At 44.8% G+C, this 27,561-nt stretch overlaps 1 protein-coding gene across 3 annotated transcripts in view; it reads left to right on the top strand.

Moving 5' to 3' along the window:
• The window catches only part of PDLIM4 (PDZ and LIM domain 4), a 409,933-nt gene that overhangs the window by 114,621 nt on the left and 267,751 nt on the right, over positions 1-27,561 (top strand). For 2 of the 3 annotated variants that reach the window (XM_044277674.1, XM_044277675.1), the window contains exon 2: positions 23,316-23,467. In XM_044277674.1, the coding sequence (XP_044133609.1) occupies positions 23,316-23,467 (152 nt within the window). Of the gene's footprint in view, positions 1-19,614; positions 19,686-23,315; positions 23,468-27,561 lie in introns of those variants that run through there. The other variant, XM_044277676.1, reaches the window with a different exon arrangement.

Raw genomic sequence — 27,561 nt, 5'->3', positions numbered from 1 at the left:
AGCGGACATTGGCGCAGCCGGGCCTCGGATGTTTTCCGTGTCTCGGTTGCGTCAATTGTCGACATATTTGCAAAGCTAAGTCTTTTGTACATCCGTTCACAAATAAAGAATACCCTATTAAGTTCCATTTAAACTGTTCATCGTCATATGTGATATATGTGCTGGCCTGCCCCTGTAACCTATTATATGTTGGGGAAACTTCTACAGAATTAAAAGTTAGGTTGAATAACCATAGGAACTCTATAAGGAAGAAACGCACTGATCTACCAGTATCCAGACATTTTGGATCCCTAGGACATACCGAGCGGGATCTAAGATGTTGGATCATCGATCAGGTCAGGCTCCCCAGAAGAGGTGGTGATCGCTTAACTCTCTTGAAAAAAAGAGAATTACGCTGGATTTATGATCTTGACAGCTTGCACCCTAAGGGTCTTAACATCGAGTTCAGGTGACAGTGTTGTGGATCTGCGGGTCGTTCTTAGTCCAATCGAATATATGTGTTCTTGTCCTCCTTATATCGGTATATTGGTGTAAGATAACCGTGAAAAGATCAATATATATCTGTATTATATTTGGAAATATTTATTCCTCTCTCTTTGTTTTTAGGTTTTATATATTTTCACACTATTGGATGTGGATCCTTGAATTTTTTGCCTTTGTGGACGATGCGGCCCAGCGTGGACATCGGCGTCTTTACATCTATGCGTTACTTCAGATATACATCTGTACTTTTATATTTATATGATATGACTGTTTATTTGGGAGTGAGTATCTCTTCATGACTGCTTTAATTACCAGCAATGGGCCTAGACTGCCGGCGGAGATCATGGAAATGCGCTCCCCTGGCATTCACGGCCCCCTGGTCAGGTGTCCCGCTCGCAAGGTCGGGATCCCGGTCCAGAGGCTGGCTTTTGTAGGAGATCCCTACAGCGGTCGCATGTTTATATGACGATCCCATTTATATAACAGTCACATATAATACAAATAGAATTGTAGGGTGGATTCCCTTAAGCAAAATGGTGCCTTTGCGCCGTTCGCATGGTACGCATGCGCGCGAATTTTACACTATGACGCACACCATGAGGTCAGTGCGAACATGCGCATTGATGAGTTGAGGACTTGCAACGAACGCAATGGTATATGTGGGCCCCATCGCCACTGAAGGCCGTATTTCTGTGATCCACATTCAATAAGTCACTTATTTAATTGTGAATCTACCTATACAAAGTATTGTACACATTTTGGCTCTCGCTGAGGGTAAGGCATCCCCATAGTTGTACATTATTCAGCACTTGTCACTTTATGTATTTGCACTTTATTGATCTCAACCAGATGTATGTAATTGTAATTGATTGTGACCACACCTTTGTGGGTTGGACACTTTGTAAATGCCTTTATATGTTCTGATTTTCACTGTTACTATGCTTGAGGAAGGCTCTTGTGAGCCGAAACGTCACAAGACTTGCCATATCATGGGTGAATAAACCACTGCTATTTTACCACACTTTGGAGTGCAGTCCTACTTCTTCGCTTTATACAATTTTGGGGTTTGCCACTGCCCTGTGTTGGACCTTGCACCCGTACTCTGGTGGTGCTCCCACTGGACTTTTTTCATCTACTATCTATATATATATATATATATATATATATATATATATATATATATATCATACTTCTGATAGATATATATATATATATATATATATAAATGCATAATATGTGGGAAACTACTAGTGATGGTTTTAGCCATAATATATTATATATTTTAAATATATAATAATATATGTAAATATATTATGGCTAAAACTTACATATATAAATGTTTCTGCCGGGATTCGAACTCCCAACCTTGTACATTAGAGGCAAGGATGTTAACCACTACGCTATACAACTAGATGTTGACTTGCATAAATGGTGTTAGGCCGAGCATGCTCGATCAACACTACTCTGGATCCATATGAGGTCCAAGGCTGGTTCTATTTTTTTTTCAAGTATTATGTTATGTCTGATTTTCATTTTTATACTTTTTTTTTTAATACTTTCTTTTGAAGGGGTTTTCCACCCCTAGCAGCCTCCTGGGCTGACTCCATTTTGTGGTCAGACCTGCAGAGGAAATCATACCCCACCACATTGCTCTTTTGCTCCCCTGCTGTCGCTGGAGATCTCGGGTCTCCCCATGCCAGCGTCCTGTTTGACGCTTGTCATGTGGCTGCTGCAACTAAAGACTGGACACAGTGGTGACTTGTATCCCATGAGTCATGTGACCCAATTACATGACACATGGGTACACGTCACCACTGCGGCCAGTCATTGGCCACAGATACCACTTGACCAGCATAACTGGATGCTGTCACTGGGAGACCCGAGATCTCCAATGGTGAGCCAGAACTCAGCAGTGGGGATCAGGTAAGTATGATTCCTTCTGTAGGTCAGACAACACTGGGGAGGTCTGCCTGAAAGGTCCCAGGGGTGAAAATGGGGCCTTTCCCTAATTTTTGGTTTTGTGCATAGCATTTCTGCATATCCTACTGTTGGGTCCCCTACTGATCATGAAAACAGGAACCTCGGACCCCTCAGGGCCTCAGAAATGAATGGCAAGTCGTACAAGCATACTTCTGCTCCATTCATTTCTATGGGAGTTCCAGAAATAACTAAGCATTGTACTCGGCCGTCTCCTGAAATCCTGTACAGATCAATGAAGCAGCAAAAAGCATGCCTAACCTGTGTATTTGTTCATTTTGGGAAGCCCTAAGGGTTACGGGGTTCTCCTTCTCATGATCTATAAATTGATGCAAACGTAGCCACCTTTTGCTTTGATTACTGCTTTGCACACTCTTGGCATTCTCTTGATGAGCTTCAAGAGGTAGTCACCTGAAATGGTTTTCACTACACAGGTGTGACCTGTCAGGTTTAATAAGTGGGTTTTCTTGCCTTATAAATGGGGTTGGTACCATCAGTTGCGTTGTGGAGAAGTCAGGTGGATACACAGCTGATAGTCCTACTGAATAGACTGTTAGAATTTGTATTATAGCAAGAAAAAAGCAGCTAAGTGAAGAAAAACAAGTGGCCATCATTACTTTAAGAAATGAAGGTCAGTCAGTCCGAAAAAAAAATTGGGAAAACTTTAAAAGTGTCCTCACGTGCAGTCACAAAAACCATCAAGCACTACAAAGAAACTGGCTCACATGCGGACCGCCCCAGGAAAGGAAGACCAAGAGTCACCTCTGCTGCGGAGGATAAGTTCATCCGAGTCACCAGCCTCAGAAATCGCAGGTTAACAGCAGCTTAGATTAGAGACCAGGTCAATGCCACACAGAGTTCTAGCAGCAGACACATCTCTAGAACAACTGTTAAGAGGAGACTGTGTGAATCATGCCTTCATGGTAGAATATCTGCTAGGAAACCACTGCTAAGGACAGGCAACAAGCAGAAGAGACTTGTTTGGGCTAAAGAACACAATGAATGGACATTAGACATTCCAACCACCGTGTCTTTGTGCGATGCAGAAAAGGTGAACGGATGGACTCTACATGCCTGGTTCCCACCGTGAAGCATGGAGGAGGAAGTGTGATGGTGTGGGGGTGCTTTACTGGTGACATTGAAGGCATACTGAACCAGAATGGCTACCACAGCATCTTGCAGCGGCATGCTATTCCATCCGGTTTGTGTTTAGTTGGACCTTCATTTAATTTTCAACAGGACAATGACCCCCAAACACACCTCCAGGCTGTGTAAGGGTTATTTGACCATGAAGGAGAGTGATGGGGTGCTGCGCCAGATGACCTGGCCTCCACAGTCACCGGACCTGAACCCAATCAAGATGGTTTGGGGTGAGCTGGACCGCAAAGTGAAGGCAAAAGGGCCAACAAGTGCTAAGCATCTCTGGGAACTCCTTCAAGACTGTTGGAAGACCATTTCAGGTGACTACCTTTTGAAGCTCATCAAGAGAATGCCAAGAGTGTGCAAAGCAGTAATCAAAGCAAAAGGTGGCTACTTTGAAGAACCTAGAATATGACATATTTTCAGTTGTTTCACACTTTTTTGTTATGTATATAATTCCACATGTGTTAATTCATAGTTTTGATGCCTTCAGTGTGAATCTACATTTTTCATAGTCATGAAAATAAAGAAAACTCTTTGGATGTGAAGGTGTGTCCAAACTTTTGGTCTGTACTGTATATACACGTTCTTTGGATCAAACGGTTCAGTGTTTTATTCACACTTTAGGCAAGTGACAAAACAAACATTCATATTCAAACAAAAAGTCACCTTGCGGTGTTGGTGGTAATTCACACTATGCGGCAATTCTGCCATAAAGAGTCCTTGCTGATAGCATCACTAATGTGTTTTCACGCCAAGCAGGTAGCAACCCATCATCCAAACACAAGGCTCCCATATCCCAACACATGGACCTGGCTTCTGAGCACAGCTTCCCATTTAACCTCTTAAGGACACATGGCGTACCGGTACGTCATGATGTCCTGGTACTTAAGGACACATGACGTACCGGTACGGGCGGTGATCGGAACCCGGTGCCTGCTCAAATCATTGAGAAGGCACCTAGGCTAAATGCGCCGGGGGGGTCCTGTGACCCTCCCCATGTCGGCGATCGCAGAATACTGCAGGTCAATTCAGACCTGCGGTTTTCTGCATTTCCGGGTTATTCCGACCCGGTAACCCGGAACAGGATGGTGATGGTGGTGTGATTTCACCCCACCAATCGCCATGCAACGATCCTGCGAGGTGATGGTGACATCACCTCTCAGGATTGCCTCTGATTGGTCTGTGGGCGGTCCGGCAGAAGATTCAAAAGAGGCAGGCGTTCCTCTCCTTCTCCTTTTGTGTTCCGGAGCCGGAGGAGAGAGGAGCTGCCTGCACGTGTCGTCCGTCGGTGCCAGCATCATCCGATCTGTGCCCCCCAGGACCCGATCTGTGCCCCAGCCCCCCCCCCCCCATCTATCCAGCAGGTACTTAGGGAAAGCATAGGGAAAGTTTGGGTTAGGCAGGAAAAAAAAAGGGAAAGTTAGTTGTTTTAGCTTTGATTGCATCACCCTAAGTTAGGGTGTCTGGGGTCCACAGCACAGCTGTGTGACCCTAGACCCCCCAGGGGCACTGCCGCTTGCCCCCCCCCTACTTTTTTGGGGTGCAGGATTTTTAAAAAAAATTGTGTGCGCTGACAGTGGCCGGCACTCTTGGCGAATCGCACACCCCACCGTTGATCAAATTCGGACGGTTGATCATGGTTTTTTTTCACATTATTTTTTTGCCCTTTTTTTATTTTTTTATTTATTTTTTTCCTGTTTTAGGGTTAAGTCCGCGAACACCCATGCCCCCACACACACGCACACCAAATAAAGATTTACACACACGCACATACACACGCAGACGCACACTCCCCTATGGCCCGCTGGACGTTCTCGGCCGAGGAGGCATACGCCCAGCTTGCCTGCGACTCAGAGTCCCAGTGAGGACGAGGATGACCCCGCATTCCTGTTGTCATCCGCGTCCTCCTCATCATCTAGCGATGATGATGAGCCCCCAAGGCGGCGGAGACGCCGCCGGGCGGAGCAAGGGGACCGCCATGTTAGGGACTCTTTGGCCCACCCTAGTACGAGCAGCTCTGGGGCTCGTACTGGTTTCCCGGCCCACCAGTTAAATCCACCGGCGCACCCTGCCGGTGAACTAGTCTGGTGTAGCCCAGAGCGATACGAGCCCGTGATTCCTGATTTTGTAGGCTAGTCAGGAATCCAGATTTCCACAGTGGGCTACACTGAATATGACTTTTCTTGTAATTTTTTTAGTGACCCACTGGTAAATCTGATGGTGGAGCAGACGAACCTGTACACCCAACAATTCGTTGCTCAACACCCGGGCTCCTCTTTGGCCAGGCTCGGTGGCTGGACGCCGGTCAGTGCAGCCGAAATGAGGAAATTTTGGGGCCTCGTGCTGCATATGGGCCTGGTCAAGAAACCCATTTTTAGGCTGTACTGGAGTGGTGACGTCCTATACCAGACCCCACTTTACAGTACGGCCATGACACGCTCCCGGTTTGAGGCATTCGGAAATGTCTGCATTATTCCGATAATGCAGCATGTCCCCCCCCCCGAGGTGATCCTGCCCATGACCGTCTGTATAAGATACATCATCGATCACTTTGGGGCCAAATTCATGGAGGCCTATGTACCTGGAAGGGAGTTCGCGGTTGATGAGTCTCTCATTACGTTCAAGGGGAGACTCATTTTCCGCCAGTATGTGCCCTCCAAGCGGGTGACGTATGGCGTGAAGCTATACAAAATTTGTGAGAGTACTTCAGGGTACACTTACAAATTTCGTATATACGAGGGGCGAGATTCCCGGATTCAACCCCCAGAATGTCCCCCCACTCTGGGTGTTACCGGGAAACTTGTGTGGGACCTTATGCACCCACTGCTGGATAAGGGTTACCACCTGTACGTGGATAACTTTTATACCAGTATCCCCTTGTTCCAGTCCCTTGCCGCCAGATCCACGTATGCTTGTGGGACTGTGTGGAAAAATCAACGCGGCCTCCCTGCCCTCCCCCTCCAGGTACCTATCCCCAGGGGTGAGACCCGTGCCCTTACCACTGGAAGCCTGTTGCTGGTCAGGTATAAGGACAAGAGGGATGTCCTTTTGCTGTCCACAATTCATGGTAACGGCATCACCCCTGTCCCTGTGCGAGGTACCGCAGCAACGATCCTCAAGCCCGATTGTATCGTCGACTACAATCGGTATATGGGAGGAGTTGATCTCTCGGATCAAGTCCTCAAGCCATATAACGCCATGCGCAAAACCCGGGCATGGTACAAAAAAGTTGCGGTCTACTTGGTGCAGGTTGCCATGTACAACTCTTTTGTGCTGTCCCGGAGCGCTGGCAACACAGGGACATTCCTCCAGTTCTATGAGGCAGTCCTCAAGGCCCTGATCTTTTCGGACCGGGAAAGAGCAGGCCGGAGTACCTCGGGAACTGGAGGCGCCCGGATCGTCCCTGGACAACACTTTCCAGGTGTGGTCCCCCATACTGGAAAGAAACGACGAACCCCCAAAAAAGTGCAGAGTGTGTTGCAGGAGGGGGATACAGAAGGACACCACCACTCAGTGCGACACGTGCCCCGATCATCTGGGCCTCTGTATTATTAGTTGCTTCAGGGAGTATCACACTTCCATGTGATTTATATCCCAATTTAGCACTGACATCGGATAAAAAAACTTGTTCTCAGACTTGAGACACCCAAAAAAACTAAAATAATTTATTAAAAGTAGACATATTAGGTATCGCCGCGTTGGTAATAATCTCCTCTATAAAAATACCCCATGAACTAACCCCCCATATTAGGCTACTTTCACACTTGCGTTCGGGGCTCTGCTTGTGAGTTCCTTTTAAAGGCTCTCACAAGCGGCCCCGAACGCATCCGTCCAGCCCTAATGCATTCTGAGTGGATGCGGATCCGCTCAGAATGCATCAGTCTGGCAGCGTTTGGCCTCAGCTCCGCTCAGCAGGCGGACACCTGAACGCTGCTTGCAGCGTTCGGGTGTCCGCCTGGCCGTGCGGAGGCAAACGGATCCATCCAGACTTACAAGGTAAGTCAATGGGGACGGATCTGTTTGAATTTGACACTATATGGCTCAATTTTCAAACTGATCCGTCCCCATTGACTTTTAATTTAAAGTCTGGACGGATCCGTCTGAGGCTGCTTTTACACTTAGAACTTTTTTAAATAATATAATGCAGAAGGATCCGTTCTGAACGGATCCATCATCTGCATTATATGAGCGGATCCGTCTGGGCAGACCCCAGACGGATCCGCTCTGAACGCAAGTGTAAAAGTAGCCTTAACACGGTAAAAAAAAAATGCAAAAAAAGATTTTTTGGGTCACCTTACATAACAAAAAGTTTAATAGCAAGCGATCAAAAAGTCATATAGCCCCCAAAATAGTGCCAATAAAACCGTTGTCTCATCCTGCAAAAAATGAGCCCCCACATAAGATAATCGGATAAAAATAAATAAATAATTACAGACTTTTGTATCAAAAAGGATAAAATAGTCAAAAACCTAAATAATTGTTAAAAAAGTAGACTTATTAGGTATCGCCGCGTCTGTAAGAATCTCCTCTATATCAATATCCCATGACCTAACCCCCCAGATTAACACGGTAAAAAAAAAATATATATATATAAAGGTGCCAAAACTGCTAATTTGGGCACTTTTCAATTTCAATCAGTTTTTTTCTGGTAACAAAACAAGGGTTAACAACCAAACAAAAGTTAATATTTATTACCCTGATACTGCAGTTTACAGAAATGCCACATTTGTGGTCGTAAACTGTTGTATCAGTAAAAGGGAGGCAACAAAAGGAAAGGACCGACATGGTTTCTGGAAAGCCGATTTTGATGGCCTTTTTTATTGACACCATGTCCCTTTTGAAGCCCCCTTGATGCCCCCCTAGAGTAAAAACGGCAGAGTCAGGGCAATACACATACAGTCTTGTTTGGCTGTTAACCCTTGCTTTGTTAGTGGAAAAAATGTGCTAAAATGTAAAATTAGGCAAAGAAATGAAATTTTCCAATTTCCTCCCCATTTGCCAATAACTCTTGTGCAACACCTAAAGGGTTAACGACGTATGTAAAATCAGTTTTGAATTCCTTGAGGGGTGTAGTTTCGTCGATGGGATCATATTTGGGTGGTTTCTATTATGTAAGCCTCGCAAAGTGACTTCAGACCTGACCTGGTCCCTAAAAATTGTTTTTTGTAAATTTCAGAAAAATTTCGAGATTTTCTTCTAAATTTCTAAGCCTTGTAACATCCCCAAAAAATAAAATATCATTCCTAAGATAATTCAAGCATGAAGTAGACATATGGGGAATGTAAAGTCATCACAATTTTGGGGGGTATTACTATGTATTACAGAAGTAGAGAAACTGAAACTTTGAAATTAGCTTTTTAAAATTTTTGGTAAATTATGTATTTTTTTATGCAAAAAAAAAAAATTTTTTTTTTACTTTTATTTTACCAGTGTCATGAAGTACAATATGTGACAAAAAAACTATCTCAGAATGGCCTGGATAAGTCAAAGCGTTTTAAAGTAATCAGCACTTAGTGACACTGGTCAGATTTACAAAAAATGGCCTGGTCCTTAAGGTGAAATAAGGCTGTGTCCCTATGGGGTTAAAGGGCTTCTGTCACCCCTCTAAAGTCTTATATATATTTTTTGGGGGCACTTATAATCCCTATACTGCGATATATCAAGACATAATGTTATTAATCATTTTGGTTCAGTAGATAATGCCAAAAACGGACTTTTATCATATGCAAATTACCTGTCTACCAGCAAGTAGGGCGGCTACTTGCTGGTAGGAGCCGCACTCTCCTCTCATAAAGACGCCCCCTCCTCATGTTGATTGACAGTGCCAGGGAATGTGCTCGTTCTCTGCTGGTCCTGTCTGCATTCAAAATCTGGTGCCTGCGCCGTACCTGTCTTCAGTCGGCGCAGGAGCACTGAGGGGAGGAGCCTTGCTCGGCCACTCCTTTCTCAGTGTGCCTGTGCCGGGTGTAGATGTGACGTCATCGGTGCAGGCGCATTCAACATGAGGAGGGGGCGGCTGCTACCAGCAAGTAGCCGCCCTACTTGCTGGTAGAGAGGTTATTTGCATATGATAAAAGTCAGTTTTTTGCATTATCTACTGAACCAAAATGATTAATAACATTATGTATTGATATATCGCAGAATAGGGATTATAAGTACCCAAAAAAAAAAAAAAAAGGCTTTAGTGGGGTGACAGAAGCCCTTTAAGAAAAGCCATGTGCTGCCAAAACCCGGCCCAGCATTTAAAATCCGGTCCGGCATTTGACCTCACCTGGCTGTAAATCAGCCCAGCAGCACATGCTGGGAGGAAAATGCCTGTTTTCCCAGACCAAACCTCTCACTGTGTCACATACTTTTTCTCCCCAATAAATAATAGCGGACAGATTCTAGTACCCACTTGATAGCCAGGCACTCTCCACTATAGTATACCGGGTCTCGGCTGGGGTGAGCTTACAGCTGAGGAAGACGACGGGATGCTCCTCCCCGTTGACTTCCTGAGACAGTACAGCTTCAGAGGTACGGTCTGTACTATAAACTCCCCTTTGAAGTCGGGCGTCATAAAAACTGGGGACCTGCACAGGGCCGACTTCAAAGCAGATAAAGCCTCTTCCGCCCGATCATCCCAGCGAACCATCATTCATTTGTGTCCCTTCAAGAGTCCTGTCAAGGGTGTGGCTAGTTGCAAGGTGGGAAACAAACCTCATGTAATAGCCCATCGTTCCCAGGAATGACTTTATTTGCCTAGTGGTGACTGGTCGTGGCCAATTCCGTATCGCTTCTATTTTGTTCACTTGGGGTTTAATGACTCTGCGCCCAATGACTTACCCCAGGTACTTAGTCTCTTCTAACCCTATCGCACATTTTTTGGGGTTAGCGGGCCAGAGTGGGCCAGCTTTCCGAAAGGAGTGCACTACAGCCTGCACTTTGGGTAGGGTACTTTCCCAGTCAGTACTGTGGATAACAATACTGTCCAGGTAAGCCGATGGGTAGCACAATTTGTCGCTGAAAAGTGGCGGGGGCATTGCCATGCAGACTAAAGGGTAAGACCTTATATTGATACAACCCCTCAGGCGTGATGAAGGCAGTTTTCTCTTTTGCTGCATTCATTAACCACTTCAGCCCCGCTAGCTGAAACCCCCTTCATGACCAGAGCACTTTTTACACTTCGGCACTACACTCCTTTCACCGTTTATCGCTCGGTCATGCAACTTACCACCCAAATGAATTTTACCTCCTTTTCTTCTCACTAATAGAGCTTTCATTTGGTGGTATTTTATTGCTGCTGACATTTTTACTTTTTTTGTTATTAATCTAAATGTAACGATTTTTTTTTCCAAAAAATGACATTTTTCACTTTCAGCTGTAAAATTTTAAAAAAAAAACGACATCCATATATAAATTTTTCGCCAAATTTATTGTTTTACGTGTCTTTGATAAAAAAAAAATGTTTGGGCAAAAAAAAAAATGGTTTGGGTAAAAGTTATAGCGTTTACAAACTATGGTACAAAAATGTGAATATCCGCTTTTTGAAACAGCTCTGATTTTCTGAGCACCTGTCATGATTCCTGAGGTTCTACAATGCCCAAACAGTAGAAAAACCCCACAAATGACCCCATTTCGGAAAGTAGACACCATAAGGTATTCGCTGATGGGCATAGTGAGTTCATAGAACTTTTTATTTTTTGTCACAAGTTAGCGGAAAATGATGATGACTTTTATTTTTTCTTACAAAGTCTCATATTCCACTAACTTGCGACAGAAAATAAAAAATTCTAGGAACTCACCATGCCCCTAACAGAATACCTTGGGGTGTCTTCTTTCCAAAATGGGGTCACTTGTGGCGTAGTTATACTGCCCTGGCAATTTAGGGGCCCATATGTGTGAGAAGTACTTTGCAATCAAAATGTGTAAAAAATGACCGGTGAAATCCGAAAGGTGCACTTTGGAATATGCGCCCCTTTGCCCACCTTGGCATCAAAAAAGTGTCACACATCTGGTATCGCTGTACTCAGGAGAAGTTGGGGAATGTGTTTTGGGGTGTCATTTTACATATACCCATGCTGGGTGAGAGAAATATCTTGGCAAAAGACAACTTTTCCCATTTTTTTATACAAAGTTGGCATTTGACCAAGATATTTTTCTCACCCAGCATGGGTATATGTAAAATGACACCCCAAAACACATTCCCCAACTTCTCCTGAGTACGGCGATACCAGATGTGTCACACTTTTTTGCTGCCAAGGTGGGCAAAGGGGCACATATTCCAAAGTGCACCTTTTGGGTTTCGCAGGCCATTTTTTAAACATTTTGATTGCAAGGTACTTCTCACACATTTGGGCCCCTAAATTGCCAGGGCAGTATAACTACGCCACAAGTGACCCCATTTTGGAAAGAAGACACCCCAAGGTATTCCGTGAGGGGGACTGTGAGTTCCTAGAATTTTTTTTTTTTGTCACAAGTTAGCGTAAAATGATGATTTTTCATTTTTTTTCTCTTTTTTCCTTACAAAGTCTCATATTCCACTAACTTGCGACAAAAAATAAAAAATTCTAGGAACTCGCCATGCCCCTCACCGAATACCTTGGGGTGTCTTCTTTCCAAAATGGGCTCACTTGGTATAGAACAAACCTCTCCTTCCCCATGGGTCAATGTGCAAAGCGCAAATCGCCCAAAGATGTGGCGAAGTGCGTTATGCACTTTGTCCCAGGTGAAAGGAGACGTTTGCAGCAGCAGTGAGTGAATGGGCCCTAATAGCCCTGTGTGCCTGTCCTGGTGAGATGATCCCTATGCTAGGTGTACCTGTGTGTGGTACTTCCGGAAACACTCCCCTAAGCATAGGGCAGGGTGGTCAGGACAGTCAGGACAGAAATAGCGGGTGTCACGCCTTATTCCACTCCTGCTACAGACACAACATCTTTTTCGGGGTGACGGGTGGGTTGAGGTACCAGCAACGACATTGGGGAAATGTCGCTCGTGTAGACGGCTAACTACACTGGTGGATGGGGCCACGGAACCTCCTGGGTACAGGAGGTTCTCGATGATCTCTTCCTGAAATTCCAGGATGGATCCAGTTCTCCCAGCCTTACTGTAGAGAACAAAACTATTATACAGAGCCAATTGAATTAAATATACAGACACCTTCTTATACCAGCGTCTGGTTCTGTGGGAAACTAAATACGGAGACAACATCTGGTCATTGAAGTCCACCCCTCCCATGTGAAGGTTATAGTCGTGGACTGAGAGGGGCTTTTCAATGACACGGGTTGCTCGCTCAATTTGTATTGTCGTGTCTGCGTGAATGGAGGATTGCATGTAAACGTCACGCTTGTCTCTCCATTTCACCGCGAGCAGTTCTTCGTTACACAGTGCGGCCCTCTGCCCCCTTGCAAGACGGGTGCTAACGAGCCGTTGGGGGAAGCCTGCGCGACTAGTTCGCGCGGTACCACAGGCGCCAATCCGTTCTAGAAACAAATGCCTAAAGAGGGCCACACTTGTGTAAAAATTGTCCACATAAAGATGGTACCCCTTGCCGAATAAGGGTGAAACCAAGTCCCAGACTATCTTCCCACTGCTCCCCAGGTAGTCAGGGCAACCGACCGGCTCCAGGGTCTGATCTTTTCCCTCATAGACACGAAATTTGTGTGTATAGCCTGTGGCCCTTTCACAGAGCTTATACAATTTGAACCCATACCGGGCGCGCATGCTTGGGATGTATTGTTTGAAGCCAAGGCGCCCGGTAAAATGTATAAGGGACTCGTCTACGCAGATGTTTTTCTCTGGGGTATACATATCTGCAAATTTCAGGTTGAAATGGTCTATGAGGGGCCGAATTTTGTGGAGCCGGTCAAAAGCAGGATGGCCTCTGGGACGGGAGGTGCTGTTATCACTAAAGTGCAGGAAACGCAGGATGGTCTCAAATCGTGTCCTGGACATAGCAGCAGAGAACATGGGCATGTGATGAATTGGGTTCGTGGACCAATATGACCGCAATTCATGCTTTTTAGTTAGACCCATGTTGAGGAGGAGGCCCAGAAAAGTTTTAATTTCGGAAACTTGGACTGGTTTCCACCGGAAAGGCTGGGCATAAAAGCTTCCCGGGTTAGCGGTTATAAATTGTGTGGCATACCGGTTTGTCTCTGCCACAACTAAGTCTAAGAGCTCCGCAGTCAAGAACAGCTCAAAAAATCCCAGGGCCGAACCGATCTGAGCTGTCTCAACCCGAACTCCAGACTGGGCGGTGAAAGGGGGAACTACAGGTGCGGCTGAAGTTGGGGACTGCCAATCAGGGTTTGCCAGCACCTCTGGGATTCTAGGGGCTCTACGGGCACGTCTTTGCGGTGCCTGCGACGGGGTCACTACTGCACGTGCCACCGTACCAGCTTCAACTGCCCTTCTGGTGCTCGCTACTTCACCATGTTCTACGGCAGTGCTGGTACTAGGTCCAGGAAGGGCTGGGCTGCTGGTGTTTGCCTCACCACGTAATCCGACAGCACCAGCCCCACTCTGCTGCTCTTGAAGCGGATCCTGCGCAACCTGCGGTCTAGCGACACGGGGCCGGGTACGCCTGGTGCTATCAGGGACCTCAGCCTCCTCGTCTGAACTTTGGGTCAGAGAGTCACTGCTTTCTACAGGTTTGTATTCTGACCCGCTAGATTCATCAGATGAGGGTTCCCACTCCTCATCCGACTGGATCAGAAGCCTGTAGGCCTCTTCAGAAGAATACCCCCTGTTTGACATGTGGGCAACTAAATTTAGGAGTATTCCCTGAGACTACCCAAGAAAAAAAAAGCAAGCCTGTCTTACAAATGGGATGCTAGCGAAGTACCGGAGGCCGCTGCGGTTGATAAAAAATATCAAAACTGATTTTTTTATCGCCGCAGTGCGTGTAAAGTGAATGTGCAGCGATAAAAAAAAAAAAAAATATTTTGTAACTGCGGTGGGGCGGGCGCCGGCGAACGCACGTGTGGGCAACCGATCAGGCCTGATCGGGCAAACACTGCGTTTTGGGTGGAGGGAGAACTAAAGTGACACTAATACAATTTTAGATCTGACCGTGATCAGTTTTGATCACTTCCAGATACTATAAAAGTACAAATGCTGATTAGCGATACAGTCTGCACTGATCACTTTTTTCCTTTCACTAGTGATTGACAGGGCCAAGAAGGGGTGATCAAAGGGTTAATAGGGGTGATCTGGGGGCTAAGTGTGGTGTAGTGGGTACTCACAGTGATGTGTGCTCCTCTGCTGGAACCAACCGACCAAAAGAAGGAGCAGAGGAGCACAGCAGCCATATAACCCTATCATATTCACTAATATGATGGGTTAAATGGCTGCTGATTGTTTTTTTTTAAAAATCAGCAACCTGCCAGCCAATGATCGTGACGAAATACTTTGCTACGAAATGCCGGCCCGCGATGCGCATGCGCGGGCCGGCTGTGACGAAATCTCGCGTCTCGCGAGATGACGCGCCGATGCGTCCAGGAGGAACAAATCAACCACCTCCCGGATGCATCGGCGCGTTAGGCGGTCGGGAGGTGGTTAAGGGCACCTGCCAGTAACCTTTTGTACGGTTTAAAACAGAAAAATACCGGGCTTGTCCTAACCTCTCGATCAGCTCATCCACTCGGGGCATGGGATACGCATTGAATTTGTAAACCTAATTACGTTTTCTAAAGTTGTTACAAAACCGCAACATCCTGTCTGGCTTGGGTATCAATACTATAGGACTGGCCCACTCACCTTTTGACTCCTTAATGACGTCTAGCTGCAACATTAGCTGCACGTCCTCCGATATGGCTTGTCGCCGACCCTCGGACACCCGGTATGGTTTCAATCAGACTTTTGCCTGAGGCTCATGCTGGATTATGGAAGTGCGTCCAGTCTGTTTAGAGGAGAGGCTGTCAGCAATTTTTACTGTGGTAGCCGCCTTTTTTGCATCAGACAGAGGGGCCGATACCTCTTCTCCTAGAAAACCTGGCCATCGGCTGTCTTCAGTACAGGTTTTCCTATCTTTCCACGATTTGTTTAAATTCACATGACAATCCTGCCCCGGCTTTTGACGCCCTGGCTGGTGTACTTTGTAGTTTACATCTGCAATTTTCTCGGGTACCTCGTAGGGCCCCTGGCACCTAGTCCATGGTCTGCGCCAGAATCAAAACCCTTTTGACGCCCTGGCTGGTGTACTTTGTAGTTTATATCTGCAATTTTTTCGGGTACCTCGTAGGGCCCCTGGCACCTAGTCCATGGTCTGCGCCAGAATCGAAACCCTTTTGACGCCCTGGCTGGTGTACTTTGTAGTTTACATCTGCAATTTTCTCGGGTACCTCGTAGGGCCCCTGGCACCTAGTCCATGGTCTGTGCCCGAATCAAAACCCGAACACCTGGGTTAAAGATCCGGACCCGAGCCTGCCGATTATAGACCCGACTCTGGGCTCGCTGAGCTGCCTCCATATGCTCCCTAACAAGAGGCAACACTGTCTCTATCTGATCTAGCATCTGGGTAACGTACTCAATGACACTTTTATGTGGAGTGTGTTGTTCCCACGCCTCTTCAGCTACGTCCAAGAGATTATGAGGGTGTCTGCTATATAGCAATTCATGTTCCCTTATCACCTTGGACATAAAAGGGGTCCCTTGGGGAAAACATCTTCATTAACTCCTTAGCTATGAGTTTGGCCGAGGTATGTCGCAGTGGCACTGCCTCCCAGTGGCGTAGTCTAGAATGACTAAGACATGTTGTTGCGCTCTGATGGACTTCGGTGCTGGGCCCATGAGGTCCATAGCTATTTGGTCAAACGATACTTCGATAATCTGGAGAGCTACTAGGGGACTACGGAAATGTGGCTGGGGGGCAAGTTATCTGGCAGGTTGGGCAAGACTTATAAAACGCTTCCACTTCTTTGAATATGCTGGACCAGTAAAACCGCTGTAGAATACGATCCTGAGTTTTCTGCAGCCCCATGTGACCCCCTAGAACGTGTTGATGGGCTAGATCTAACACAAGCTTGCAATAAGCCTTGGGGACCACCAACTGTTCAATAGGCTTACCCCATAGTTGGTTTACCCGATACAACATATCTTAATGAGCCACAAAATGGGGAAACACTGATTCTGCCCCAGGTTGTTGTGGTTCACCATCTACTATTAACACATTTTCCCAGGTGCAGGATAGGGTTGGGTCCTGACGTTGGGCGGTACCAAAATTATCCCCTGGAGACATCGAGGTCTGCCAATTCAGGATCCAGCGGCAAGTCCTCCACGTCTCCCATCACACTTAGCGGGGTTGTCTCTCCCTCTTCCACTGAAGTGGCGGTCACCCCTACCACCGACCCTTCGGTCTTAGGTTCCCAGGGTTCTGGTCTCTCCCCTGAGCCGGGCCACTCTGCTAGGATTACCCCTGTCTCATGGGTATCAGTCACTCTCATAGCAGGCCACAGTGGCGGGAAGCCCGAGAAGTTTCTTCCTATTATGAGTTCATAATGTAAATTGGTGGAGACAGCCACCTCGTGGGTCCACCTGCTGGCCACTGTGGACAGAAACATCAGGGCGGTGGGATAGTCCTTTAAGTCTCCATGGATGCACACAACCCCAACTTTTTGGCCAGTATACTCGGCGGGCTGCACCAAATGAGCTCTTACCAGGAAAACCAGACTCCCTGAGTCCAGCAGAGCTACCGCCAGAGTGTCTCCCACTTCCACCTGGCACTGGTGGCTATTGTCTATAGTCTTGGGTACCTGTTGCACACAGCTTCCTGGCATACAAGGACTGGTGGTAGCCATAGTTAGTATCCATCCGGGGTTCGCCCCGATGGGGACAGTCGTCCCTTATGTGGCGAGGCTTCTAACATTGCCAGCAGACTATCGGAGCTAGGTCTGTAGGGGGTATATCCCAAGCGGGTTTTGCTGGCACCAGTTGCCGGGTCTGGAGTGGTGATTTCTGGGGTTTGACTGCCCCCCTCCGAAAATAATTCCACTGTAGAGTCTTGGTAGCCTCATATCACTCCACCAGGTTGACATCTCAAGGGCGTTACCAAGAGATACCTCGCCGCCCAGTGCTGGAGAGGGTATGGCAAAGCCCTCCAGAATACATCAGCCAACAGATTGTCCAGCATAGCAGTGGAACTCAGCACATCAGGCTGCAGCCATTTTTGCAACCGGTGTAACAGATCATAATACTGAGGTCTCTCGGGTTTAGCCGGGTTAAACTCCCACTAATGCCCCCACTGGGCCCGGACCACCACATTCACCCCCAGTCTTACCAGAATCTCACCCTTTACTGTCGTGTAATTGGCTGCTTGATCATCTGGTAAGTAAAAAAACACCTGCTGGGGTCTGGATGCCAGGAACGGAGCGACGACCTCACTGCTCTTGGGGTAGTTTCTCCCTCATGGCCACCTTTTGAACACCGCCAGATAGGTCTCAATGTCGTCTGAGGGGGTCATCTTAGGGATCGCTGCACGGACCTCTCTGGGATGCTCCTGCTGCTTGTAGAACCATCACATGTTTGTATTCCTGCTGCTTCTTATTAGCCTCCCTCTGTTGAAAGTTAGCCTCCACGAGGGCTTTCACGACAGCTTCCATCTTGTCTAGAGACACGGGTTGTAATCTTGCTGGTTTTATGTAAGACATACAACTGTGCCCGGAAAAACAAAAATATTTCAGCATTCACGCCAGCCTCACTGCACTTGCCCACATCCTCCACCAATTGTGAGGACTCGCTCTGTTAGACAAGACTTTTGTTGCATATTGTGAATTGTGGAGAACTTTTGGTCTTATTAGCTCTCTATTACATATTGTTACTTATGATATTGTGATTGGTTGCAGATGAGTGCATCCAGACACTATCCACCAACAATTCAGATACAGGCACTGATTAGGGACTTGGCTTATATTTATTATTGACAATTGGATAGGTTTGAAGTTTTTATTTCAGCCCCCTTTAGCTTTTGTTTGGCATGTCCCAGTTATTTCAGTGCTTTTTGCATATGGATGCTATCCAACTCTATTGTGATTAGTTGTTGGAGGACTTTCCTTTTTTACATATCATGAATTGCGGAAGATTCTGTCTAGGTCTTATTAGTGCTCAACCGTATATTGCTACTTATGATAAGGTGTTTGATTGTAGATGAGTAGACCCAGACATTATCTACCAATAATTCAGATACAGGCACTGATTAAGGACGTAGCTCATATATATTACAACTGCACAGTTGCAATAAATGTGACTTGAAATGTAGATCTAAGCTTGGCGGTAGGATATCACTCTCACAGTATCTACCTGCATTGTTGTTTTTATTGATTGTCTTTGACAATTATATTTGTATTATGTATTATACTATGAGATAACATAATAAAGATGTCTTTCATACTATTTGTTTGGTATTATTGAATTGGTTGTCAGTTATGTTCCCACACATGATTCTTAATTACTTAGTGCTTGTTTAGGTATTATATTTTTAATAAGACCAAATAAAAAAAAGATTTTTAGCCCAAAATGAGTAAAATGTGATGCTAAAAAATATTGCTCCCAATGGTATCCATGGCTTTTAATTTGGGAAAACGCCTCAGTTTTGCAGAGCTGGGTACTTTATAAAATTCCCACGCTGTGGCAGTAATTCTACTCATGCTGGTCCCTAGGTGAACGCATAGTGGTAATGTAAGTAATAATAATGTCTAGAGCATAACTGTAATTATTAGCAACATTAGAAACATTTTTGGGCAGTTCAGAGTTTTCTGCGACCTCGCGTATTATCTTTCCTATTCAGATGTTGCCCTTTCCCAAGATACGACCCAACCGTTTAATCATCTCAGATCATTCTTTCCCATTTATACACTTGGTTAGTCGTTAATGCGGCCGGGAGGAGGGAGGTTACAGCTAGCCCCATTGTGTAATCAGAATGACATCTTTAATTGATGATTGTTGGGAAAAGCAGATTTCCCTTAAGTAGGCAGTCTACTTCCCTTTTTCTGTTCAGTAGGAATTGTGCAAGTGAATGTGCTTTACTGATGAAATTAACACCAGCATGGTTCAGTGTGTAAACTGCAGACTTTTTATACTGGGAACACAGGCTCGATTTGACTGGGGTAAGCTCTATTAGCATGTTTGGCCTACAGGATATGTATATTCTTGAAGAGTACTGCAGAATGTATGCCCCAAACGTAGACAGCTGCAGCATTGCACCTTTCAAACTTATGATTTGCAATGGTGTAGGGAGTTGATCCCTCATCAATCTGATATTGATGACCTGTCCTTAGGATAGGACATCAGTATTGTACTTCCAAATAAACTATCTAATTTATGCTCACATCAGCATTGGAGGTTCTATCATAGTTAACATGTAAACTGGTACCGCATGCAGCTTTATTTTTCCTGACAAGATGCTGAATACCTGGGCAGAACCCAACATACCCAATTGTAAGAGAGTATAGTCTGTCGGGTGCCTATAATATCCATTACCAGTCTTTACTTGGAGATTAGAATATACATTGAAAGGGTGTTGCATGTAAATATAATGACAACTAAATAGCATTAGTCTGCTCTCTAGAATATATGAATATTAAGTCTTCAAAATTATATGAAATAATTTATTATGACACCAAAGGTAAATAAAAAAAACATAAAATGCAACTATAATAATGTAATAAAAATCTATTTAACCAGTACAGGACCGCCGCATGCAGGATCACGTCCTGGCGGCGGCCCTGTAATTCCTCCTGGACGCGCCAGCGCGTCATCTCGCGAGACGCGAAATTTCGGGCAGAGCCGGCCCGCACATACGCAGTGCGGGCAGGGAATCGTTAAAGGAGTATTTTGTAACCAGCCTGCCAGCCAATGATCGTTTGCTGGCAGGCTGGTGACTTTTAAAAAATCGAATCAGAAACCATATAACACCTTATATTTATAAATATAAGGTGTTAAATGGCTTCTGTGCTCCTCTGCTGGTCCTTTTCGTCGGTTGGTCCCAGCAGAGGAGCACACATTACTGTAAGTACACAGCAAACACTACGCGCCTTGGCTTCAAACAATACATCCCAAGCAAGCGGGCCCGGTATGGGGTCAAATTGTATAAGCTCTGTGAAAGGGCCACAGGCTATACTCACAAATTTCGAGTCTATGAGGGTAAAGATCAGCCCCTGGAGCCGGTTGGTTGCCCTGACTACCTGGGGAGCAGTGGGAAGACAGTCTGGGACTTGGTGTCACCCTTATTTGGCAAGGGATACCATCTTTATGTGGACAATATTTACACAAGTGTGCCCCTCTTCAGGCATTTGTTTTTAGAACAGATTGGCTGCTGTGGCACCGCGCGACCTAGTCACCAGGGCTTCCCCCAACAGCTCGTTACCATCCATCTTGCAAGAGGGGAGAGGGCTGCCTTGTGTAATGAAGAACTGCTCGCGGTGAAATGGAGAGACAAGCATGACGTTTACGTGTTCTCCTCTATTGACGCAGACACGACAATCCAAATTGAACAAGCAACCAGAGTCATTGAAAAGCCCCTCTTGGTCCACGACTATAATTTGCTCATGGGAGGGGTGGACTTCAATGACAAGATGTTGGCTCCCTATTTACTTTCCCGCAGAACCAGACGCTGGTATAAGAAGGTGTCTGTATATTTAATTCAATTGGCTCTGTATAATAGTTTTGTTCTCTACAGTAAGGCTGGGAGAACAGGATCCTTCCTCAAATTTCAGGAAGAGATCATCGAGAACCTCCTGTTTCCAGGAGGTGTGATGGTGTGGGGGTGCTTTGCTGGTGACACTGTTGGGGATTTATTCAAAATTGAAGGCATACTGAACCAGCATGACTACCACAGCATCTTGCAGCGGCATGCTATTCCATCCGGTTTGCGTTTAGTTGGATCATCATTTATTTTTTAACCGGAAAATGACCCCAAACACACCTCCAGGCTGTGTAAGTGCTTTTTGACCTTGAAGGAGAGTGATGGGGTGCTGTGCCAGATGACCTGGCCTCCACAGTCATCGGACCTGAACCCAACCGAGATGGTTTGGGGTGAGCTGGACCGCAGAGTGAAGGCAAAAGGGCCAACAAGTGCTAAGCATCTCTGGGAACTCCTTCAAGACTGTTGGAAGACCATTTCAGGTGACTACCTCTTGAAGCTCATCGAGAGAATGCCAAGAGTGTGCAAAGCAGTAATCAAAGCAAAAGGTGGCTACTTTGAAGAACCTAGAATATGACATATTTTCAGTTGTTTCACACTTTTTTTTTATGTATATAATTCCACATGTGTAAATTTATAGTTTTGATGCCTTTAGTGTGAATCTACAATTTTCATAGTCATGAGAAGGTGTGTCCAAACTTTTGGTCTGTACTGTATATGCATTTTTGGGAGGTGTTGCAGCGCTTTTTTTACCGATTATGTAAATATAAGGCATATGCACAGTTCCATGTCAAAACACACATGTTGTATTTTGCAGTGAATTTAAGGAAATGATGGCAAAAATGTAGCCGTTCCTAAAAATGTACAGTTCTAATAAATTCTGGAATGTGCTCCAGGTATACAGGTGAAACTCGAAAAATTAGAATATCATGCAAAAGTTTATTTATTTCAGTAATGCAACTTAAAACAAGTTACAACTTAAAATTAGAATTTTGTGAAAAGGTTCACTATTCTAGGCTCAAAGTGTCACACTCTAGTGAACTAATTAATCCATACCCCCTGAGCAAAGGGTACCTGAGAATGTGACTTTGGGTTTTCATAAGCTGTAAGCCATAATCATCCAAATTATAACAAATAAAAGCTTGAAATATCACGCTTTGCATGTAATGAGTCTATCTCATAAATTAGTTTCACCATTTAATGAACTTTGCATGATATTCTAATTTTTCGAGTTACAGCTGTACATACTGCACTGTATAGAAACGAAGCAGTTACTGTAAAAGGATGAAGATTTGTGGGTTCATGCAAGTGAATCAAAGGTTCCAGCACACATTGAAAACCATGGGGCATGTTTAAAGTCACAGTATTAAATCTCTCTCTAATCTGGATACTATGAATGGCTCATAAGAATAGTGAGTACATGTATGCTGTTCAGTACATTGCACACAGGGAAAACTGCAAGTTTTTGTAGTTCCAGTGAAAAAGAATGTATTCTCGAGACATGTAAACTCGTGCTAACATCCATCACCACATACGTCTGCCACACCAAGAGGAAATGATACACCTCGCCCCATCACACCAAGCATAAACAGTGTCCTGGACATCAAAGATTCATTACTCAGCAAGAGCGATAAGACTAAGACAATAAACATAACCCATGTAATGCCTCCCTCCAGAGAGCCACAGCAACATGATGTCACATACCACAGGGAAGATCCATTGTGCGGGGTAAGGGGCTGAACTGTGGAAATGTTATACGTATTCTGATCTATCACCAAAAAAGAAGTTTACACAAGCATAACATACAACCTTAAGATAGTATTTCTAGTTCTAATTCCTGGCCTCATCGTTGGTGCGGCTGGACCATGCCAAGGCCTCTATGTCTAACAGTAGCAGGAAATTGGTAGTCCAGAAAGTTGCAGTATAGATCCTTTCTTCCAAGAGCTTCATCTGTACAAGTGTCTCCTACATGAAGAGATCACATTTTACAAGCACATCTATTATTCGTCTACAACAATTCAACATCTGTTTTCATTATCTATATATTTGTATAGGATTATAACACCATGCACCTATTGTCCCTCTTCCTGTGCAGATTAATCCCGGAAGCAAGGCTGCTTTGGCTAACCTATGCCCAGGGGATGTTATTCTGGAAATAAATGGGGAGAAAACAGAAAACATGACTCATCTACAGGCTCAGAACAAGATTAAGGCTTGCTCAAGCAATCTGACACTTTCCCTAAACAGGTCTGTACCTCATATATTTTATATCACAAATATCATTCTTTCATTGCTTTATTTTTTGAGAAATAGTTTCCGCTGATAATTCTCCTAATGCTGTTGGCCCCTGTATGCAGAGGAGAATTGAAACGTAGATGACCTCATTGATACAAATTAGAATAGACAAAATGCGATGGTGTTATAAATTAATGGGGCCCAAAGTCTGTATCATGGGTGTAGTATAGAAATCTGGACTAGTGTGATGTGAGAAAAGACTCAAATATAAAATGACGAAACAGCCCGCTGCAAGTTTATAAATGATATATTCACAAAATATTAGCACATACAGAAGAGAGAATTGCTTTTTGAGATGGTACCTAAAGGCTCACCACATCACATAGAATAAGAAACTGCCACATGGAAAACAGAAACATAATCCTCTCATTGTGGTACCACCTCCCCGGTCAGGACCCACTGGGCCAGTTTCTCACCTCTTAAAGAGGACCTTTCACCAGTACTGACATTACACTATAAGTTTTGTTGAATTAAATCATGGGAAAGATGTATATCAGGTAAGAAACTACTGAGCATGTCTGTTCAAATTCATAGTAATCCTGAAAAACCCATTTAAGCAGTATTTTTTGGAGGTGTCTAAGAGTGAAATGAGCTCAGCCATGATGTGTAGACCACACATTGCATAGAACGGCAAGTGCTGAAGCTTGTGGCAGGTTAAAATCCTCTTATTTCATCCAGGCTTTCTCTGGAAGTATCATCTGCACAAGAACTGTGCGTCCAGAGCTTTTTTAATTGATTTTCCATTGTCAAGTAGTCTCACACAAGTCTCAGATTTCTTTAGGAATTGTAGGGTCTTATAGTAAAGCAAACCCATTTGACCCTACTGTAAAACATGAATATTTTTGCTTCAGTATTTTGTTTTAAATTGAAAGCCATCTATAGGTGCATGCTTGACTCCAGAATTTGTAAAGAAGGTCAATACTAAAGATTTAAAAGGGTGTTCCAATTGTTAGAAGTTATCCCCTATCCACAGTGGGGTCCTTCTGCTGGGTCCCTCACCAACCATGAGAACGGGGGAACCGTACGCTCTGAAGCCCTCTGAAGTGAATGGAGCGGCTGGTTGGGAATGCATGCGGCCACTCCATTCATCTCTATGGGAATTCCAGAGATAGCAGAGCACTATACACTATATCTCTGGAGTTCCATAGAAATTAATGGAGCACCCACGCCTATGTGCGACCAGCCTCTCCATTAATTTCAGAGGTGCTGCAGGAGATACAGGGTCCCCGTTCTCATTATCGATGGAGATCCCAGCAGTAGGACCCCAACCGATCTGATAGTATCTAACTTCTAACAACCGGAATTCCTCTTTAACTCTCTCGATTGTACTTTTTTTTTTATTATTGTCTCTTTGGTGTTGATTTGGGCATTGTAGCTAAAGCCTAATTCAGACAAGGTGTTAAAGGGGTTTTCTGGGTATTTAGTATTGATGACCTATCTTCATGTGCCGGAACCCCAACAATAAACTGCTTGAAGAGGCCACGGCTCTCCGGTGAGCTCTGCAGCCTCCTTGCAGCTTACCAGTCACAGTGCTGTCAATTGCATAGTGGCCGTGCTTAGTATTACAGCTCAGGCCCCTTCACTTGAATGGGACGGAAATGCTCCTAAGCAATGTGACCGATGAACGTGATGTCACTGGCCTAGGAAGAGGCCGCAGCAATCACTATTAACTAGCTGAGTGTTGTTAGGGCTAGTGATCGTGAGTGTCTATGTAACTAGCTGAGTGGGAGGAACTAAAAACAGGCAACTTCAAACAGCTGATCATCGGGAGTTGGACCCCACATTTAATATTAAATATTGGATGTGATGATTGCTAACAGGGGCAGTATTCTGTCATTGGGATGCATGGGTAGAAAAAAAAATTGAGGGCCATCCTGAAAACCCCTTCCCTCATAGATTTTCATAAACAGCAACAACATGCATTTTCATTAGGATTTCTACTAACTATGCAGCTATTGACATTTTCCCAGACCTGGAATTACTAAGTGGGCAGCTATCCAACTTGAGCTTTAATAGAGTCCACTCCCATGCTCTGCTTTTCCCTGTTTTCAATGAGTCTATCATATTCTCAGCATGAACAGATTCCATTAGAGTTACACTAGACATGGGCTACAAATGGATGACACTGGTAAAAACGTAAGAAGTAGTAAAATAATGTTAACGTTATGCCTGGTTGAAATCAAGCAGCGCTTTGGTGTGACTATTTGGACTACCATGTTAACAAGAATACTTTCAAGTTTTACAAGCTTATGTGGGGTCCCTATTTTTGTTATTACTTGTACTGATCCTGATTTGCAGTCTATATATTAGCTCAGAGGTGTAGGCTTTAGAACTGTATTCAACTTCATGTATGTATCTGTCCTTTTTAATTATGTTTGCATGCTTTGTTAAAACCAGGAATGAAACTTAAGACAGAAGTACAAGAAAAGTATGTTCTTTGGATTCTAGCCCTAGCTTTAGTTTAACCCCTTCAATTCCCTGAGATTGTCAATTTTTCCATTTTCATTTTTTAGTCCATGTTTCCTGAAGCCATAACATTTTTATTTTTCCATTCATAACCATATGTTGGCTGTTTTTTGAAGGACAAGTTGGTCTTTTTAATGATATAATTTTTATGAATAATATTGCATACCAAAGTTTTATTCCTTTAATTTTTACAGTGTCCCTGATGTGGTAAAACTGATCTGTTCCCTTCTTTCTCAGATTACAGCGATATCACATTTCTATAGTCCAACGCAAACCAGTTGTGTAACCTTATTCTTTGTCCCTGTCTATGAGATGTACCAAATTCTATATAGTGTTCCTTTGACCCCTTGATGTATAATATAGCACATCAAACATTCATGCACTGTATACTTCCTTCTTATTTCATACCTTGATGAAATTCACTCAGGCTCCCAATATGTACCATTCTAATGAAGTGAACTTTTTATCCTAGATCAGATTTTCCTGGCTCATTTCCTAGATATTTTTATGGTATTTCAGTTAATGCAGCCAAGGTCCAGCAGTAAAATCTTCACAGGCATGCTGTTTATTCCCATTTTCTGTTCTATGCTATGCAGCACATTTTTCCTGTGAAAACAGTTTACCTGTACTGGTATCAGACTGTTATTCTATTACTATTATTATGATTACTATTATTATTTTGTTGCCATATTATTTTGTGTAATAAAATTTCATTCCGAATAAGTAACATACTTCAACTCTATTTTAAGGGACTACATTTTACATTGATGGTGTAGGACCCGGCGTGGGGAGGGGGCCTGCTGCACTCATGTGTAATGGGAGCGATCTGACGGGCCTGGCATAAAGTACACTGACAATCCCGGGCCCCGTCAGAGCGCTCTTCAAACATTAGGGGGCGCAGAGGCGAGGGGGGGGGGGGCGCACTCACCCGGCCCGGCAGTTCTTGTCACTGCTGAGCTGTTTGCTTTCAGAGTAAACCAGGGAGACCTCTCCGCTCCCTGCTTCACTGTTCTTCAGAGCTTAGGCACTCCCCTTGCAGGCTGCACATCGCGCTGCTGGCTGTGGGAGGAGTGCTGAAGGCCCTGGAATCGGCTTAAAGCACAGCCAGCAGCGTGATGTGAGTGTGGGAGCGCGTCATCAGGGAAAAGGGTAAGTATGTGTTGTTGTTTTTTTTTTCCATAAAGCTGGAAAAAGGGGGCAACAACTAGAGTGAGGGGGCACAAAAGAGCATAACCACTGTGAGGGGCACATATCTGGGTATAACTACTGTGAGGGGGCACATATCTGGCATAACCACTGTGAGGGGGCACATATCTGGCATAACTACTCTGACGGGCACATATCTGGCTGTAACTAATGTGATGGGTCATATATCTGGGCATAACTACTGTGAGGGGGCACATATCTGGGCATAACTACTGTGAAGGGGCACATATCTGGGCATAACTACAGAGAGGGTACACAAAAGTAGGCATAACTACTGTGACAGGAACAAAGGTGGGCATAACTGCTGTGAGAGCCACAAGGGGGACAGAACTAGTTTGAAGGGACCACAAGGTGGGATTAATTACTGTCAGGGG

The sequence above is a fragment of the Bufo gargarizans genome, chromosome 2 (assembly GCF_014858855.1).
Source record: "Bufo gargarizans isolate SCDJY-AF-19 chromosome 2, ASM1485885v1, whole genome shotgun sequence".
Classification (NCBI taxonomy): domain Eukaryota; kingdom Metazoa; phylum Chordata; class Amphibia; order Anura; family Bufonidae; genus Bufo; species Bufo gargarizans.
The sequence above is the reverse complement of the archived record's forward strand: the minus strand, read 5'-3'. Positions and strand labels throughout refer to the sequence as shown.